The sequence below is a fragment of the Calonectris borealis genome, chromosome 8 (genome assembly GCF_964195595.1).
Source record: "Calonectris borealis chromosome 8, bCalBor7.hap1.2, whole genome shotgun sequence".
NCBI classification, from domain to species: Eukaryota; Metazoa; Chordata; class Aves; order Procellariiformes; family Procellariidae; genus Calonectris; species Calonectris borealis.
Genome location: NC_134319.1, coordinates 9,930,782 through 9,949,539, shown reverse-complemented (window position 1 = coordinate 9,949,539; position 18,758 = coordinate 9,930,782). Strand labels below are relative to the sequence as shown.

The 18,758-nt window shown below is 43.0% G+C and overlaps 1 protein-coding gene across 1 annotated transcript in view; it reads right to left on the bottom strand.

Annotated features, from left to right (window-relative positions):
* Positions 1 to 2,315: 2,315 nt before the first annotated feature.
* TRABD2B (TraB domain containing 2B) overlaps positions 2,316 to 18,758 on the bottom strand; it is a 292,528-nt gene continuing 276,085 nt past the window's right edge. The window contains exon 7 of the mRNA XM_075157035.1: positions 2,316 to 2,794. Within this exon, the coding sequence (XP_075013136.1) occupies positions 2,572 to 2,794 (223 nt within the window). The 3' untranslated portion in view covers positions 2,316 to 2,571. The remainder of the gene's footprint in view (positions 2,795 to 18,758) is intronic.

The following is an 18,758-nucleotide window of genomic DNA, read 5'->3' as shown; positions in this document are numbered from 1 at the left end:
TGTGGTCTTGTCTATTTATACTGTAAGTTTTCCAACACCTAGAATTATTTCTGGGATGGTACCACAGAATCATTTCTGGATTTGATCAAATGACAATAAATAAAATTCAATGGGTTTTGGTTTGTTGGCTGTTCACTTTTACTATGTAACTTATCAGCACCCTTAAGATTTGCCTACCTTATTTCCAGTTCCATTTTTGTGAATAATACATTATAATTCAGTTCTGATCTCTGTCTTGAATACAGCAGGAGAACCAATCATCTTTTTAAACACATTAAGGTTGAGTTTGAAGGTCTGTTAAGTCATTATATTCAAATGAAGGCATTTCTAGGGTAATAGCTCAAATAAAACTAAAATGAAAGTTCTCAAAATACGTTTCCAATATCCAGCTCCATGCAATAAATATTATGCAAGGTGAATGGCTTCTGTCCAAAACTAACATCTCTAATCTTCTGCTAGCCAAAATACACAATCTAAAAGTATGCACAGGGCGTGCTTGAAGCTCACATTTGGGGCAAAGCTCAAAGTTTTCCATTCAGCCTTATCAACTGTTGTGCTTGGAAAAAATAGGGGTAGCTTATAGCACTGTCTGCTGTACCCACTTAAACTGACCACAAATCTACACAACTTTCTGTCAAAAATAGAGTAAAGGCGGGAGGTCACAGTGTGCAGCAAGTCAAAGAGAAGTTATCTGTATTCTCCTTCGCAAGGCAATGGCTTGGAAAATGGAAAAGCTCAGTGCATCACCATGGTTCCAAATAAAAGTATGTGCCTTTTGTAGTCTAATTATTTCCTAACCTACTTTCCTGAATTAACTGGTACAATGACAAACAAACCATGAATCCTAAACCGTCTCTCACTGCAGAGACTTTAAGATTGCATGGAATCATTTCTCCAGTCCTGAAGACCATGCTGTAGGGTTGATGGGAAAGTGATAGGACTATTTTCAGTCAGACTTTTATCAGTATTGTTATTATTATCATCATCATCATTATCACCTGATATTTTTTTCAAGGTGAAAAAGCACTGCTTTTTCACAAAGAAAACTTTGCATTGTATTTTTCTGTTTTTTGAATCTTCTTTTTTAACTAAGATGTTTTCATCACATATTTTGACTTTTGGTTTGTAGGTGACTTTTAGAAAGAAAAACCCTACTTCAACCAAAATTAATCTTCTAGTTTAAACTATTGTATCCAAAGGGATTTTTCATCATGTTTTGTTGGGGGGAAAAAAAATCAACAAGCCTTATTAAACATAAGAGTTTTTAAGATGGACGTGTGGTTTTTTTTTCCCATATGTTGTCCATCACATTCATGAAAAGTAGCTGCTTGGAGAGGGAGCAAATTTTTCAGTGAGTGTAAGGTGTCATAACTTTTCCATCTAAGTCAACAGAGATACCATAGTCTACGAACAGACGAACATTCTGTACGTCTCCGTGACACAGGGGTTTAATTTGGTTCCTGTGGTCTTGAACAGATTTTGGACAAGTCATAATTCAGCATGGAGATACCAGCTCCAAGTATCATAATAGGAAGATGAAGAGGAATTTGTAGATTTTTTTTGCCTTCTAGGTTGTCCATCTGCATTAATACAACTGGTACAAAGGAGTTCTATAGATTAGCAGGATACTACATCTTTATACCCCATAGATAGACCAAGTTCTGTTCTCATTTATGCTGGGAAAGGTTGTAGGCTTGTGTTTATATAAGATGAGGGAGAGAAGAAAATCATTCCAGTGGGATTAATCCAGACTTTAAAAGCAGTTTTTTATTAAGAAAAAGGTGTCTTAATTTGCATTAGCTAATGAATTAATCCCAGGGCAAAGAGGGAAATCGGTATTTTCCAAAGAAGTTAAATAGTTAAGTTAAAGACAACAGGGGAACTTAGAGGTTTATGTTGACTAATGACTTACTAAGTCATGTAAAAATAACTGGGATTTTAGGTTGTAGCAGCTAACTTGAGTTAAGAATGCACCTACTTTTCTAATGGGCATAGGCCACAGAGAGCAGGACCTGCTTTATTCAGTGTAAGCTATGCTAGTGAGATTAAAAAAAGTAAAATAAAGAAGTTCAGCAGATATGTACTTATTGGACAGTTTCTGTAAAAAGAAAGGGTTAAAGAAACAAAGAAGCCATTCATTTGGTGTCAGTTCAGACATTTGCAGAGTTGTCAGTTAGAAAACAAATATAGAAAATATTAATTTATCTGTTTCACCATCGCTACTGATTAATAGGGATGTTATTAACATATACAACAAGAAAAAATAAGTTTACCAGTCGAATAAATACATTTTTTCTTTTTCTTTTTTTTTCTTTATATGAACATGTATATTTTACAAAACCCCATAGCACTATGGGAAATAAAGATCCTTCTACAAAAAGAAGATGTAAGTCAGTGTTACAATAAAGCTTTAGAGTTTCAAAATGTATCTGGTCAAAGAGACAAAATTAGCTAGAAGGCACTACTGATTCACTGAGAAGGTCCAGTTTGTAATTGTTGTCATAACCTCCAATTCATTCATAAATTATCTCTCTTCTCTATTCCAAGGGATTGCACGTAATACTAATGTGGTCAGGAAGGCTGCAGTAGATTCAGGAGAAAAGAAGCTATGGCCACGCAGAGAGGAGAAGTTATTGATGGCCATAAAAGGCTGGCTGAAGCTGAGCTTGTAGGCTGAGGCTGGGATGGGCGATCTGAACGCGGTCTCTGATCCAGCCGGTTCGAAATCCAAATGGGAGGTTTGACTGTGATGTAGCCATTGGTTATCCTGATATAGGAAGGCAACGTGGTGGTGCTAAAAGAAAACACAAGAGAAGGAGATTAAACAGGAGAACCCTCACCTCTACTCTGCGAGCTGTCACCCTACGTGGTAGTAACAACAGCAATGACGATCACAATTATTAGTAGTATTTGCACACATCAGACATGCAGGGAGATCCCCAGGGGCTGGTAAGTGTGATGTCTGGAAACAGCTCTGATTCAGGATGTCCCTCAGCTTCCAGCAGCTGGTAGAATACAAGCGAAGGAAGGATCACTCTTGGTGTATCTAGTTTATTGTACCAATTTTCTTAAGCATGCAGCGTTGGCCAGCATGAGACACTGTCATAGATGTAGCTTTGTGCTGACCCAGGATGACACCAGTCTTATATTCTTAGGCACCTTCTTGCCACCAAAGGTCTCAAAACTTGTCAAGTCTCAGAGACGTGTTTTACCCATCGTGGACTGGACACTAAATCCAGGAGGGGCCACAAAACATGTCCTTCCCCTGTTTCACAAGCCATAAAGAATTTCCCAGGATCCCCTTACACATCTGATAACCTTGAGCACAGGAGACGAAGCAGCTTCATTTCTTTTCCTGGCTTTAAGACATTTTGGATCAAATCACAATGCCAAAACCAGACTCAGTCTGAAGTTTCCCTGTCTGTGGATTTGCCTCAATAGCAGTATGATTGCTTATTGATTGAGCTTGAGTTAGCACTTTGATTTGAATGGGCAGGTCGGAATTCATCATGATTCCCATGACACTGAAGGTCAAAAAGGTCAATTTACAATTGATTTGGAAGTTTCAAGTTGTAATCTCCGTTTCATAAAATGCTTCCATTGCATCCATTATTGGATGATCCATAATCCACCAGTTGACAGAGAGCAGCACAACTGAGCATGCAGACTGCACAAGGTGGATTCTGGACTTAAAAACATGGCATTCTGCTGTGGAGCAAGGAGAAAAACGACAAGTTCCCCTGAGAACAAGTTGTGACACTAATACCTGCAGATTCTCTGTGTTATTTTTTAAATCTTCCATAAAGGGGATTTGGAGGCACTGGAAATGACCGTCAAATAATTTTTTTATGAGGTAAGAAGCTATGCAGTCCCATAAATATTTAGGTACAGTATCTGAGATCTTGACCTTGGAAGAAAAAGGCTGTGTCTTGCATAATATCAGATAAAAGGAACAATACTCCAGATTCATGCACAAAAATAGAATTTAGTAGCACTGAAGGCTTTTGTCTTTTTCTGTCTAAGCAATAACAAGATAGCTTTTAGCTCAGATGCTTCAATCACAAACTGTGAGAAGATCAGAGTCCACCCAGAAGAGGGCACTGGTTAACACACATGCGGGTCAACATCAAGTCCAATAGACAATCACTGCACATTACACTTCACCCCAGGCTTTGGGATAATTAATTTCATTTCTTCCCTCACCCTTTATACTGTCACCACATCTTCTGGGTGGGATAGTTGTTCCGTAGCTAGAAGTGATCTTAACTAATATGCAATGAATTAGAGTAAAAAGAAAGGGCAGTCTAGAATTAAAGACATGGGAATTGCTTCATGGGAGCAGATAATCCATCCAACCAAGTATAAGGTCTTCTTCGACAGTGAGAAGCGGTGCGCATTCCAGAGGAACAAACTGCTGTAAATAGAAAATTCTGAAAGCAAACCTTGCCAGAGAAAGCTCTTATCTAAATTCCCATGGTGAATGGTGGTTTATGTCTTGAACTGATGATACAAGACACATAGCTTTAGAACTTCTGCTATATTGCATCAAAACTGCTGCAGTCGCTTAATACAAAGAGTTGATCTGGGATAAGCTAATGCCGCTGTTCCAAATTTGTCCAGCTTTTTTGAGCAGTTAATTCAGTGCTGGCAAGAATTATACCAGATTAGGCACTGTCTCTCCAAGCTCCTGTAATGTACGTAACATCAAGTATGAATGGCCTTCCCACAGTGAATACACAGCATCGTTAAAAGCATACTTCTGACAAAACGAGGTACTACACGCTCTGAGTAATTCAATAGAAATGCAGTCATGCTCCAACTTCTGATCCAGACCTCATTTATCCTGTTGAGTGATGCTGTGGTGCACAGCGCTGGCAACACTGACAGCGGGATCACAATTCGGGGATTTTTCCCTGCACCAGTTTTCCCTAAGGTAAGTATGGGGAGGTGCTTGCACTCATCTTTTGGTTACTATTTGTCACTTTACAGAACCACACAATGTAGCCCTAAATTAAATTTTAAACTGCAAGGAGGGTCTGGTTTTCAATTTCAATTTAAAAAACATTGCCAAAACGCCATTCAGACGTGCAGTTTGGGTGTATCCTGCTCCTGACACATTCTATGGGTTTGATCCTCCAGTGAGATTAAAACGTCCCTTGCGCAAACCGTCTTTCTGCACCTCAGGGATGTATTGTGTGAGATGTCCGATGGGGGACACAGGCTGGCCAGGGAACCCGTAAAAGAATCACGAGCCCATTCATCAGCCAACTACATCTAAGGGATTCCTAAAGCAGCCTTAAGTCAACATTTTACATTTCTGCATGATGTTTCTATTTTCCAGTCAACTGCCAGAAGTGTTCTGTTGTTTTTTTGTTCATTTTTTTTCCTCCCTTTAAACCAGGTAGTTTTTGGGGGAAAAAACCCCTACAGTTTACTTAAAATCCCATGGTTTCCTGTCGAAAGACCTGAGAATTTTTGACCACTCTTTTCTTCAGTGAGGTCATTTTCTGTGTTCAAGACATTAGATTTCTATAAAGCCTTCCTTGTTAAGATAAATACTGTTACGTGGGGCTGTTTGTTTTTAAAAAATCCTTAAGTGCTTTAAAGAGAAGAACAGTGCGTTTCCATTAACATGTACAAAGCATGCTAATAGCAAACGAATCACAGTTTATCCATAGAAGACATCTTCCTAAGTGCAACTTTACTTCTAGCATGCTAGCCGACTTGCCAAGGTGGTTTAGAGATATTTAAAGAGAATGATCCCTTCTACCAAATGCTACAAAACTCCTTGTATAATCTCCAAGTTTGTAAATAGGCTGTTTCTGGAGTGAATGGGGAGAGAAACCTCTCCAGAAGGTGGTCCACCTCATTCCAGTGCAGGTCTCTAGGGGGTACTCTTGCTCGGGGTCTTTCTCTTCCTAGGGGTTACAGAAGGGCCCTCGGCAGCCAGGTTAGATTATAACCTAATCTTGGAGGTGGCCCTGGTGTCAGGAGATGACTTCTCCAAACTCCCTCTGAGCATGTTTGCACATGCACATAGGATCTCACTGACTCTCGGACCTTCCCTAAGGATGAAAGCACCAGCAGAGTCCCCTGAACTCAACTGGAAACTTTCCACTGTCCTCAGGGAAGTTTTGATCATTCCTGAAATGAACATAGAGAATAATATAAATGAATCACAGATCTGAGGGATAATAATCTAAATTATTATCACGCCTTCTCTTGCCAGCCCAGGATATTCTGTATTTCAGTCTTTTGTGTCTGATAAAAATATCTTTAATAAAACATTCCACATGATCTGTGGTGAACAGGCAACCACTGGCTCCACTGTTCATACCTCTATTTTTTGCTTCTGTGTATGGGATTGTTTTAAAAATTTGGAAGACTCCAGGTATCTTTTAGCCAAATGACCTGCGGTATCATATTCTTGAGCTTGTACTTTTGATCAGATAATAGGGCAGTTTTTCAAATCAGTGCATTAGTCATACATTGTCTTACCATCATTAGAACATGTAAAACTTTCCCAAAAAATGGGGCCCCAGGCAGAGGCTTTGTGAACAGCCCCTACTGAATCCAATTACATGATTCAAGTCCTCTGCGCTGTGGGCATGCTGAAGCACCTTGATGATTTGGGAGCATTTTAAAACTGAAAAATAAAACAAACACACATGCAAGCCTTTGGGGGAATTTCTGTTCTGGTTTAGCTTGCAAGGACTTTGCAAGGAGCTCAGAAACTAATTTTTAGCGTGACTTGGTTTATCCATATAAGCAGGGCTCATCTGACCGCATGTGACACCACAGCAGAATCACAGGAGATAGGACCAGGAGGGACTTTCTGGCCCATCTGTCCCAAAGACAGGAACAAGATCTAAACCCCTCCTGACATTTATGTCTAATCCAATCTCAAAAAAACCCCTACAATGATAGCAATTCCAGAGTCTCTACAGACATCTATTCCAGCATTTCACCATTCCTGATGTCCAGAATTACTGCCTAATGTTTCACCAAATTTTCCTTGCTACAGTGCAGGTTTGTGACCTCTCCTGTCCCTATGGACAGGTTTATTCCTTTCCTCTTCTCAGCAGCCTTTCACGTGTTTTGAAGACTTAACCATGTTTCACCTCAGCGTTCTGTCTTTTAAACAAACAATTCCCTCTGCCTTTCTCCGCAAGTCCTCAGGTGCTCTCTCTCCATCCTTCCTTCTACTCTCCTCTGGCTCTGCCTAGTTGATCTGTGTCTTCTCTGGAGTGAGATGCCCAAAACTGGAAACAGTAGGTCTACCCGAGATACTGCCAGCCCTAGGCTTTGTGCAGTAGGTACCACTGCTTCTTTATTTGCAAAGCAAAAGAACGTGCATGAAAAATATGCAATCTCTGTGAAGATGGTCTCTTCACTACTTTTTGTCCCCAAAGTCCGAACCACCTTTATGCTCCCAGTAACTGTTCTGAAGCTGATGGAAAATTGATGGTGCTCCGAGGGGGTGAGGACCGACCAAATTACGATGATATTTCTATGCATTTTTAATCTGCTGCCATGCCTCGGTCCCAGCATGGTTTCGGTTCAGGGTGGAGGAAGTGACCCTTTTAAGCATAACTTACAAAGTGTTGGGGGATTTTCCTGGATCAAAGGAACTATATAAACACATGACAACTATTTTTAATAAATGTAAACAAATGTAGACTCAGACAGCCTTTCTTACAATAGCATCTGATGAAAGAAGCTTATCAAGACAATGTGCCGGCATAGATTGAACCCTGAAAAAATGCATGTTTCAATTGAAAACCTAAAAAGCTAGTAAACTGAAAGAAAATTTTTGAGTAAATACAATAATGGCTGTTTTGCATTTGTGATTTGATGTTAACCTTATGATGGCTAGGTTTTTTTCAAGTGATATTAAGCATATGCTTCCTGTTTCTTTTCAAACAAATTTTGCCCTATTTTTTTTTTCTGTTCATTTAATGAACAGATGTGAAAGGAGTTGATCATGTTATTTTTCTGGTGATCAGAAATAATGTTCTGCTAGTGAAGACAATTATTCTTGGAACTAACCAGATCTATTTATGTCACCAAAATTTATTAATCAAGATTTGAAAAATACATCTGCTTAAAGCTGGGACCAACCCACTGCACTATGTAAACAAGCTGGCTGGCAAGAAGTCTGACCACACGTTTGAAAGAAAAGAATAGGTGCTCAACCAAGAGGAAAAAAGAGTTGAGGGAAAAAAATCACACTAGAAATAAGGCACAAGGATTTAACTGTGAAAACCACTAGAGTAACCTCTTAAAGGGAATGTGAAGTCCCTATCTCCTGAAATTTTCATATTATTATTTGACGTGTTTCTGGAAGGGATTCTTTAGATCAGCATAGGCTCCATTCCCCCCAAGCTTCATCTTTCTCTTCATTCTTGCCTTCCTTACGGACACTGTTCTTGCAGCCTATGGGATAAATCCTGCAGGATGCCGAGTCTCCTGGTCCCAGACTCGCCGGATGCTAAGCACTGCAAGCACAGGAGTGCTCCCAGCAAGGCTAGTGTTCACATACCTACAACTCAGCACGTCCTAAAGTCCTTTGTGGGATCAAGGCCAAGAGGCTCATGCTTTCGCAAGGTTCAGTTCATTAAAAAAAAATAATAATCCAACCTGGATCTGATTAAGGAATCCAGTTTTGGTCCAGAGGAGGCCACTACTTATTTGCAGTAGTGTAGTAAACTCCCTTTGCATGTCTGAATGAGTAAGCAATATCACACACTGGTTCGTGGCCAACAGAGAAGACAGGGGATGAGCCAAAGAAGAGCCTTATCTCTACTATTTTCCCTTTACCCCACGGTTATTGGGAGCCCAGATCTTTGGCTATTTTCCACACTGCAAGCATCCAGCCTCTCGGCGAGCAGCGCAGCCGCAGAGTCGCAGGGAGGCAGCTCAGCCACGCTATCGATAGAGGGGTCGGGCAACAACGTCGGGAGCATTTCAACAACCCGTCGCTGTCGATCTGAGCTTTCCTTCTGACAAGACTCAAATGGGAACCACCTTTCCACCTGAGAGGAATGTCAAGCTCCGATCCAGCCTTATTTCAATGCTCTGGCTCCTCTAGAGACTGACAGAGAGCAATTCCCCTCCTTGAAGCGGGCACCTGTGAGCCTCCAAGCCCCGTGCAGAGGCAGAAGGCAGTGCAGGTCCGCTGACGGAGGTCTATTCCCCCAGCCCTGCTCTTTGTTAGGACCATGTCTGCCACATCTTATCTCTAGGAGAAAGAAGAGGGTATGAGGGAAAGGGAAGCACAAGTTTTACCAGGCATTGGCTCTGAAAGGACAGAAAGCCGTGAAGAAGCATGCCAGGACCCTGAGACACACTGTCACCGTGTGCTCAAGCGCAGGAAAGGTGGTGGTGGGGAGCAGGACACTGCGTGCAAGGATGGGATGGTTGGGGAAGCAATGTGAGGCACCATCCCCTCCCGAACATGCAAGACCCGAGGCTGTCAGTAGGACCTGCATAAGATGCCATCAAGGAGAATCACGGGCAGTCCTTCAGATGCCCTGGCCTTTAATAGGATTTAAAGGGTGGGATTAATTGTAGCTATCTCAGATGCAGGCTTATAGTTGGAGCTATTTAACTGTGTTGCCACTATAGTTCGTGGGGAACAAGATGTCTCAAGAGGACAATCCTTCCCCCCCAAAGGCATGTCTCTAAGGTAGGTGAGATGAGCTGCTTCTGAAGATCTCTGTCTCTGGAATTCAGGTCTCCTGAACCCCAGCCAAGCTCTAGCACCAGTGAGGGCTTTGACTGGTAAGTACAGGTTCCTAAACTGGGATGGGGCCACAGAGAGGGGAAGAGGAAAACTGCTGATTCTGCAGCACAAAAAACAGCGGCTGGTGGGGACGCAGCTCCCCTCCTTGGTCCCATAGCAGCTCCTCCACAATGGCCATGGCAGGGCCTGGTGTCCCCTCTTTTGGGTCTTGGCTCTGAGCTTTGACATGAAGGAGAAGAAGGTGGCTTACTTGGCCCAGTGGCTCCAGGGAGGCCACGCTGGTGTAAGCAGGAGGAGGCTCAACATTGAAATCCAGCTCAAATGCCTCTGGTGCAGTTTTGACCTCCTCTCTGGATGGGCCATGGGCTGGAAGCCAGGAGATTTGTTTTTTAATCCCTGGGTCACCCACCAAGGAACCATCAAAACCTCATTAAATCACTTTTCTTCTATTACTCCCCTGACTCTGATCTGAGTCAAGACCTTGAAGCGTTAGTGTGACACCACCGGCATTAACCCAACGTGAAGCGTTTTGCAGGCTCTCACCGTGATTTGCAGGTCCCGATTGCCCAGGCCACCTGCAAAATACCTCCGTGATGACAAATTCAGCCCTGGAGCGACATTGACCTGCAGCAAGCTGAGCGCTTACAGGGGCATCCTAAAGCCCCAGGTGGGTCACGTTGTTAAGGCAAAGCGTATCACCTGCTGTGGGGCCAGGGAAGGGCCGGGGATGGGACGGGAAGGGACGGGGCAGTGGGGACTGCTGCCTCAGAGACAGGGGAAAGAGGAGGAGAGGAGTTTGCTGTCACAGCGATGCAGCCTGAAGGTCCCCCAGGCATGGGGACACAGTGACGCAAAGGTGGACACAAGGATGCATCTAGCAGGTAGGGAAGGAGCAGGTGAGAAACAACTCCAGCACAGCCTGAGGGCCCTTTTCTGAAGTGAACTTTCCGCAGGTGGGAAAGTTTCCTGCACCTCGCGGTCAGGTTTAGCTTTCCCCCATCCCCAGAGGAGGCTGCGTATGGCCCTTTTCAACCGCGTGCCCTGAAATCCTTCAGGAAAACACTGCAAATACAAATCCTGCACCCACACATGTGGCAGAGGCAGAATCAGGCCCGCTGCTCCTTTCCAGACAACTGCAGAATGGTGTAAAAACACAGAACGTTGTAAAAACCAATAACCTTTGAAGCACACCCTCTGAGTAATTACCCCATTCCCATCTAATGACTTAAAGATGTTATATTCCTCTCTGATTTGGCAACAACAAAGATTTCGACCTTATTAAAACCAGCCCATCAGGAAACTACATGTCATCCTTTAAAAAAAGAAAAAAAAAAGGAAAAAAAGAGGAAAAAAAAAGAAATTAAATTCTTTAAAATCCCTGTGAACAATAGTTCAAGATACTGTAGCTGAAGACCCATGATTTGTTGTAGAGTGTCTGGGTGGTCCCGAGGCAGGAGATGACAACATTCGCTCTTTCCTTTGCCCTTCTAAGAAATGCTTTGATGATTCTCTAATATCCTAGGAATATCCCCCCGTGATTCTGCACTGGGACGAGGCAATCACAGAGCCGGGATAATGCATCCCAGTTTTACCCAGGGCCTGGCCCTTGCTAAGAGGGGATAGCTCAGAGCCCTTTGTTTCACCAGTTCTGCAGAGACATCTGAGCCAGGATGTGTTCGTGATAGTCTAAATAGTGATCTGGGCTCAAAAACATCCACAAACTCACCCCCACCCACAGCACACATCTGGCTGTGTACCTGATTTGTATGCGCAATTAAGGCACTCATCATCACGGCTCAAATAACCAAGTACTTGTTTCACTGGTCCTTGGACAGATAATGATTCCAGTTTTTACAGCCAAAGAAAGCAAGAACAGCAAGGGTGCATACACAGATGAGCTTAGTATTGTAAATATCTTGCCAATGATGCAATCTGTGAAGATTTTTGGGCAACCTGCTGATACACAACACATAAAGAGTTCATTTGACGGTGCTGCAATCAGGTGGTTTTCAACCAAATCCCAGGCATGAGCAGAATATCTATCTTTCGTCTGTATTTTGCAAACTGCCTGCTCTCACCAATACAGCCCCACATGCAAAACAATTTGCATTTTTGGGGTGGTCAAAATCATAATCCATATTTTATGTCTTGGGCTCAACCTTTCAATTAATTAGAACCAGAGTGACTCGCTCTGCCCTCTCCTATGTGCACTCAAGTGTTTGTTTGGCATTGTGTGGGCCCTATGGCTCAAATATTTTTTGCAGATGCACAGAATTAACCATGCATGTTTAGATGTGCTTGGGGAACACATACATTCATAAAGATGTATATATTTGACCCTGTCACTTTCTTGTTAAACACTGTAAAAGATATCGACTTTCCCCTCCAGATTTTAAAATGATTTAGAAGAGGCAGTAGTGGGGAAACACCTAAAACATCCTGTCAAATTAAGTATTTTCTCCAAGACTGTTCTCTAAGACACACAATTATTTCAGCTAAGAAGATGCCTGTGCAATGTATTAAGGAACAGAACGAACAACCAAAATATAAACTGGCTTGAATGGATGTCCAATATACTGCATTTTTCCATTTGATTTTGATTTTCTTTTTCCTTCTCTCTGTTCTTTTTCCATCTCCGCATAACGGTTTTTCTCTCCGCTGAGTCTGTATCACATTTTTCTCTCTAATTCATCGGGCTCACTTTCCTGCTCACTGCTTGTGTTTTTCCAGAGTCTCTCTTAGTAAGAATAATTAAGGTTGGGTCAGATCTTTGAACCTGTTATTTGGAGCAGTATTGAATTCAAGCTTGTTCCACTGAACAAAAGCACTGGCTTCTTTTTCTTTCCAACAGACTCACTCTCAAAATAAAAAAAGGTTCATAGAGCATATCTACCAGGCAGAAATGCCAAGGACATTAAATTGCTGCATTGCCCACAAGGTTTGGGTTCCTCCTGCTGCTTGCAAAGCAACTAGGGTGATATCAGCCACAGCATAAACTCCTTCTCCCCAAGCACTTCCAAACCCTCTGAAAGCCTGGAGATGCCATCGGTGGCTCATAAAAAGCTGCCTCCTGGCCTGCAGGGCTGGAAAGGCTGCAAAAGCTTTCCCTGCCGGGTGTCGTAACCCGGACCCTGAAGTGTCTCTGCAGAACTGAGCTTTTGTGAGCATGATCTGCACCACGTCTCTCCACGGTACTGCTATGTGAGGCATCCCCGACACCCAGCAGCTCACAGGCAATAGGCTTGGCTCCCTCGCCTTCCAGCGTCGGGGGCTCAGGCCCCAGGTATAATGCTTACTTTGTTCAGTTAAGTTATTCAGGAATTGTAAAGAGGAGATCTGAGTGAAATCAGAATTTGGCCTGGCATTTTCATAATTGCAGGAACCCGGCTTTTATAGCATTAAAACCATATGAATTTAAATAAATCCTACTTCTCCTTCATCCCAGTGAGTAACTGGACTTAGACCACAGCTGCCCTTTGGGGTCCTGCTGGGTTTTCAGCAGGCAGCGCAGCCCACGCTGCCGCCAGTGGCAGGGAATCAAATTTCCTCCCGTTTCGCTCCACAACGAATCTGCCTTCTTAGATAAACCCACTACCAAAGTATAACTGTGGTTAAACCTCGCTTATAAACCAACTGCCCACCACAACAGTAATGTCGTCTTCCTCCCTGTCATACTTTTCTTCACTTAATTTCACAGGGCACGAAACTCACTAGGCAGAAGGGGAAAGGCAGAACCAGGAATAAATCCCATATCCCTTACCCTTTTCCTTTGGGCTAGCACCGACAGCGTTGTGTGTTTGCATTTCCACTGAATTTTAAAGATATTTCTTTTTCTTCACGGTAACTCAAGTGCCTTCACTCGAAGATGAAGTTTTTTACATTTTATGGATTTTATGTAGCTCTGCTAAGTCTGGAGCTTTACCTTAAGGAACAGCAGATTTGCAATCTTTCGGGGCTTAGATACCGCTAGATACAAAGATCACTCAAATATATAATAAGTCTGACTGAGGGTTGCAGTGTTTGAGAAGGTTTGTTCTGGCTTTTAGATGGTAAGTGATCTCTTCAACACATCTGCGTATCCCTGGGGCAGAGAGGCAGACTGCCATTAACACAGCAAGCAGTGTCCTTTCAGAGGTCCCATCTTCAACCCAAACCCAGCTTTTGAGATGACTCTATTAACTTTTCTCCCTGATGGGTGCAGTGCAAGGAGCAGCCATGGCACAGACGGGTCTCTGCTGCTTCCATAGCCTGAGCAGTGGGGAAACGTCTTGCTCCTGACCCCAACAGCTCCAAAGCTCATGTGCACAGGGGTCCAACCTCCCTGCAGGGTCAGTGCTGGCTGCACCAGTCTAGGGAGCCATTCAGTTTGCTCTGAAGAAGATGGAAACAGCCACATTTTGTCCGCCGAGTAAAGTTAGGAGGCTGAATGCGGAGCTGGCCACCACCCCGCTCGGTAGGGAAAACACAACACTTGCTAAAGGAAAAACCCCTGCACCAAGAATTGCCATTTAGGGAGCGCAGGTGCTTTACTACCCTCTTCGGTGTTTAAGGAATCCAACTCACCCTGGGCATGAGCCCACTCAACATTTCTTACAGCGTCTGCAACTGCAGTCAGCCTTGCGAGTTTAACACAAACCACACTCTTCACCCACCCCAAAGAGCAGGGTAAAAGCGCTACTGTGTATTGAATTTTCCCTGCCTGTTAAACCAGACAACTTGTTTTTCAGCTGAGTGAACGTAAAGAGTTTTGTAGAGCTGTGTTAAAGTGCATTTCAGATTTAGAGGAATTCCCTTTACCTGAGGGTACTCAGTGCATTTTCCCTTCTTATCTGTTTGATAGGAGCCAGAAATACGTTTTTTTTTTTTTGTGTGTGTGTGATAGACAATATGCCATGAGGCGTCATAGTTAAAGGCTCCAAGGAGCCAATCCTCAGAACATCTGGCTAGTGAAAGCCCTGGATATGGAAAATATAAATGTCAAGGCTCATATTTATAAATTGGAAGGGCCATGACGACATCTGCTAACAAGCTTTCTTCCAGAGCCCATTTGCTGTACATGGTTATTCACAGGCAACAATAAACATGTGCATGGATCACACGCGCGGTCTGCCCTTCCTTTCAGTCGCCGAAGGAACACACGCTCCAATAACACACAAACGCTCTGTTCTCACAACACAGAAATACAAGTGTTTGCAAACCTCACAGCAAAGCTCTTGCATACCAGACCACAGTGGGATACACTGCTGGAACAGACTAAAAATAGCTGGAGAAAAAGCCTTGCATTAACACAGAAGACAGTCAAACTCACTTAGCGTTAACTCTTTTGGTGGAATAAGCGCCTTCCTTTTTTGTCTCGCTCCACAGGAGACACTTTGTCCTACAGGTCCAGTCCTGAAATCTTATTTTTATAACTGAGTAGTTGTGGATGGGAATCTCGAGACCTAAATAGAACCTAACCTATTCAACCATGGTAGCTTAATATTAACATTAAAACAAGCTGTAGGTAATATAAACTTGCTTCTGCATTTATACCCACAGGCACCTTTTCTCCAGCTTAGAGCCAACTGTAAGTGCATTTCTGACACCTGAGAAATAAAAAATTGATCCAATGCACAAGCATAAAGGTTTTGCTAATGACACAGTATTGTAGGTGTCTAGACCACAGTTTGCCCCCAACAGGCCCCCAACACTCCTGGCACTGGCCACCATCACAGAGACTTCCCATGAGGCTGCCAAGTTGTCAAGAGAAGGAAGAGCATCAGCAGAAAGAGCCTGGACTGCTTTACGATGTCCATGAATTTAGCAAAGAACAAATGGAGCCAATGCTGACTGTCTTGTCCAGTCTGCAGTGGTTTTGGCCACACAAGTATCTGTGTGAAAATGGTAGGAAAGCAAAGAAGATGAAATAACATGGAGGAGATCTACCTCCTGGTTAAAAAATGAAGAAGAAGGATGCCTAGCTATGCCTCCCACCTACTGCAGTCTGCAGTAATGCCAGATGACAAAGACATTCTGGCTACAAGTGAGACATGCCCCCATCTCAAAGAGGTTCTGCTGAAGGCTCTGGACTCCAAAAGCCCACACTTCCATCGGCATGGACTGACTGCAAAGTGAAGTGCAGTGTTTGCAGGATCCCAGCTCAGAGAGGCGGAGGTCTGGGCATGAAGAGGGAGATGCTGAAGGGGTCCTTTCCTACTCCTTGCTCCAGGGCCCACGCCAAGCGCATGCAGCCAGAGTTAAAAAAGGCAGGTAGAAAGAGTATTGGAGAAAATTTAAGCAGAAAATGGAGAACCATGGAACTGAAAAGTTTGTCCAAAATCAAGAGGAGTCCTGGCACTGGGTGAGGAAATGAGACTGCGCTGGCTGAGAAACGGCGGAACAAGTGGGGATGTGCATCACGGAGGAAGAGATTATCATAACTCAGCAGCTGCTCCTTCTGGAAATTGAATCCTAAGCAAACATTTTGTTTGTGCTGCATCAGACAGATCTTAGGCGGCTTACACAGCTAGCAATGGTAGGGCTATGTTCAGCCCAAGTCAGAAATACACCAAACTGGGCAGATATAAATACATAATATAGACTATCTTTACTCAACACATCCCAAATGAAAAGTAGAAAACAAGAAAGGAAGAGAAAGCTCTTAATAGGTTCCATAAAACATCTTGCATTGTATTTTCAATCTTAATCGGCATTGAGGGGGAAGGAGCAGAAAGTGCTCTTGGATATCCAGTGCTGAAAAATACCTCACTGTTCAAAAATCCTAGCTTTTGTGTGCTCCAGTTTTGTTGCTTGCTCGCCTTCAAAAATATGGATTTAATATTCATGATGGATTTAAATTTCACAAAAATAAAATACCTAATGCATTACTAATAAAGAATTTAGTTTCATGAAATAAAATTGAAATCTACATACAAATTATGTCTCTATTTCCAAGAGACTTCCGTGTTCTTTAATGATTTTATTTTCAGGTATTTATAGCTTTCATTAAAATAGGGTTTGCACACTGCTTCATGTTAATTGTTCATACTGGTGGTGAGACACTTAAGCAATAGTGAAAGTAAATATGCAAGGCTTTTGCTTATTTTTTTTTAAGTTTATCTGTGGTTTTGTTTCATCACACAGTGGCAGCACCTTATAGAGAACAACAACAGAACAAAGTAAAACATACAGATCTTTTCATGTGTCTAGCAGGTGAAAGTGTGGCTGCACATCTTTTCAGCCCCATCTGGAGGATAACAAATTAACTCTTTGACTTTACAAGGGGAAAGAAGTTATCACTCACGGCCAGCTGACAGGGAGGGTCTATTAGCATGGAGATGCTAGAGTTTTGGACACGAACGTCAGGACTTCCCGTCCGTTACTGCGATGCACGAGAGAGTTGTGTGCTGAGCCCAGGTTTCACAGCTTTAATGAATACGTTCTGTGCACTCTGACCAACCTGATAATCCAAGAAGCCTCAATAAAAACCATCTAGGGAGGGAGGATATGTCATCACCGTATCATATGCTATAGTCAGGAGATTTACCTCTTATTTATACTGCACTGAGTTATACCATGCTGTTATTTTACTTCCACTGGAGGGCTTGCGTACTTGGGGCTGTGCAAAGGGCACGATGCAAGAATTGCCAACGTCAGTGCTTGTTTAAAGGATCAAGCCGTTCGCTCATCTTAAAGGGGGATCAAATGAAAACAGTAAGAAACTAAGAAGGGGAAAATGCAGTATTCCCCATGCTTTGCTCTCTGCTCAAGAGGAGCTGAGGACGCCTTCACAGAAGCAAGACTGCACGTTTGACAGAAGCATGCAACACGGGGAGAGAGAAGGACCAACTACGCACTGCTTCACTGCCCAAAATGTCTTCTTCTGGCCACTGTATATCCACCAGAGTTCATAAAAAACTGGGCAAACTAAGAGCAGATTTTAGGGCAGTTCAAGTTACAAAGGTTCAGCTTCCACCGAGGAAGCAGGAGGGAGCATTTGTTCAGGAGGTGTTTTGAGACCACTCAGTGTGACAGAAGGCTCTTGTACCCAAGCTGTCAAACCATGAGATTTTTCTGATGAGTAGATATTTGTATGCCATGCCCTGGAGACTGGGGGCAGTCACTGATAGGGACTGTGATCATGCAAGTTTCCCAAGAAGGAAATCCTGCCAGGAGAACAGTGAAGGAGATGGTAGACAGAAGTGCTGGAGGAAAGCCAAGGGGCCACACAACACAGTTAAGCCCCAAACAGCAATGAGGTGTGACAAGGGAGGGAAGGTGGGACTCCAACACACCTATGCTCCTGCTGTTCCTGGCTGCTGGAGCAGTCCCTTTGGGAGACAGGTTCACTTTCATAGTTAGAAAGGTCCTGAAGCTGCATCCTCATCCTTGGTTGAACCCAGGGCAAATAAATGCAATGGTGGCAACTTCTTACTCGGCTGCACGGAGACAGGCTGGAGGAGGGAGTGATCCCCGCTCCCCATGAGCATCCGTAGGCATGCACTCTCCGAGCAGTATCCTTACCAGGGAGGCGGATAGAGTAATTTAAACAAACAAGGCCCCAGTGATGGAAATTTCAAGCTCAAAGCTACCATATGGAGGGAAATCATCTGACCACAATTTACCTGTTAGACTTCAAAAGTGTCTAGGTCTCCTCTAAAGAAAAGCAGTCTTTTCTTTAATGAAGTTAAGTACTGTATTTCAGCACCGTGTGTTGTGAAAAGGAAGCAATTTGAATTCATTTACTGAAATTTACCTTTCAGATGCAGTTAAGTGAAATTAAAAGTTTGTCTGAGTTGACAGAGTTCTGTTTTTCATCACTGCATTGTCTTGAAAGAAAGGATAACAGGCTAAGTGCTTAAATTCCATCCAAACTGATAAGGTTCACTCTGTGCAGGCACACTTAGTGCAGTTTATTACAGATTGTCTCCCTTCATCCATCACTGGTATAACTTTTTTTTTTTGGCCTAACCTAACTGTTGCTTCCAAAAGAAATTGATATTTGTGATGTTATTGCATTCATCTGGGGTTGAAT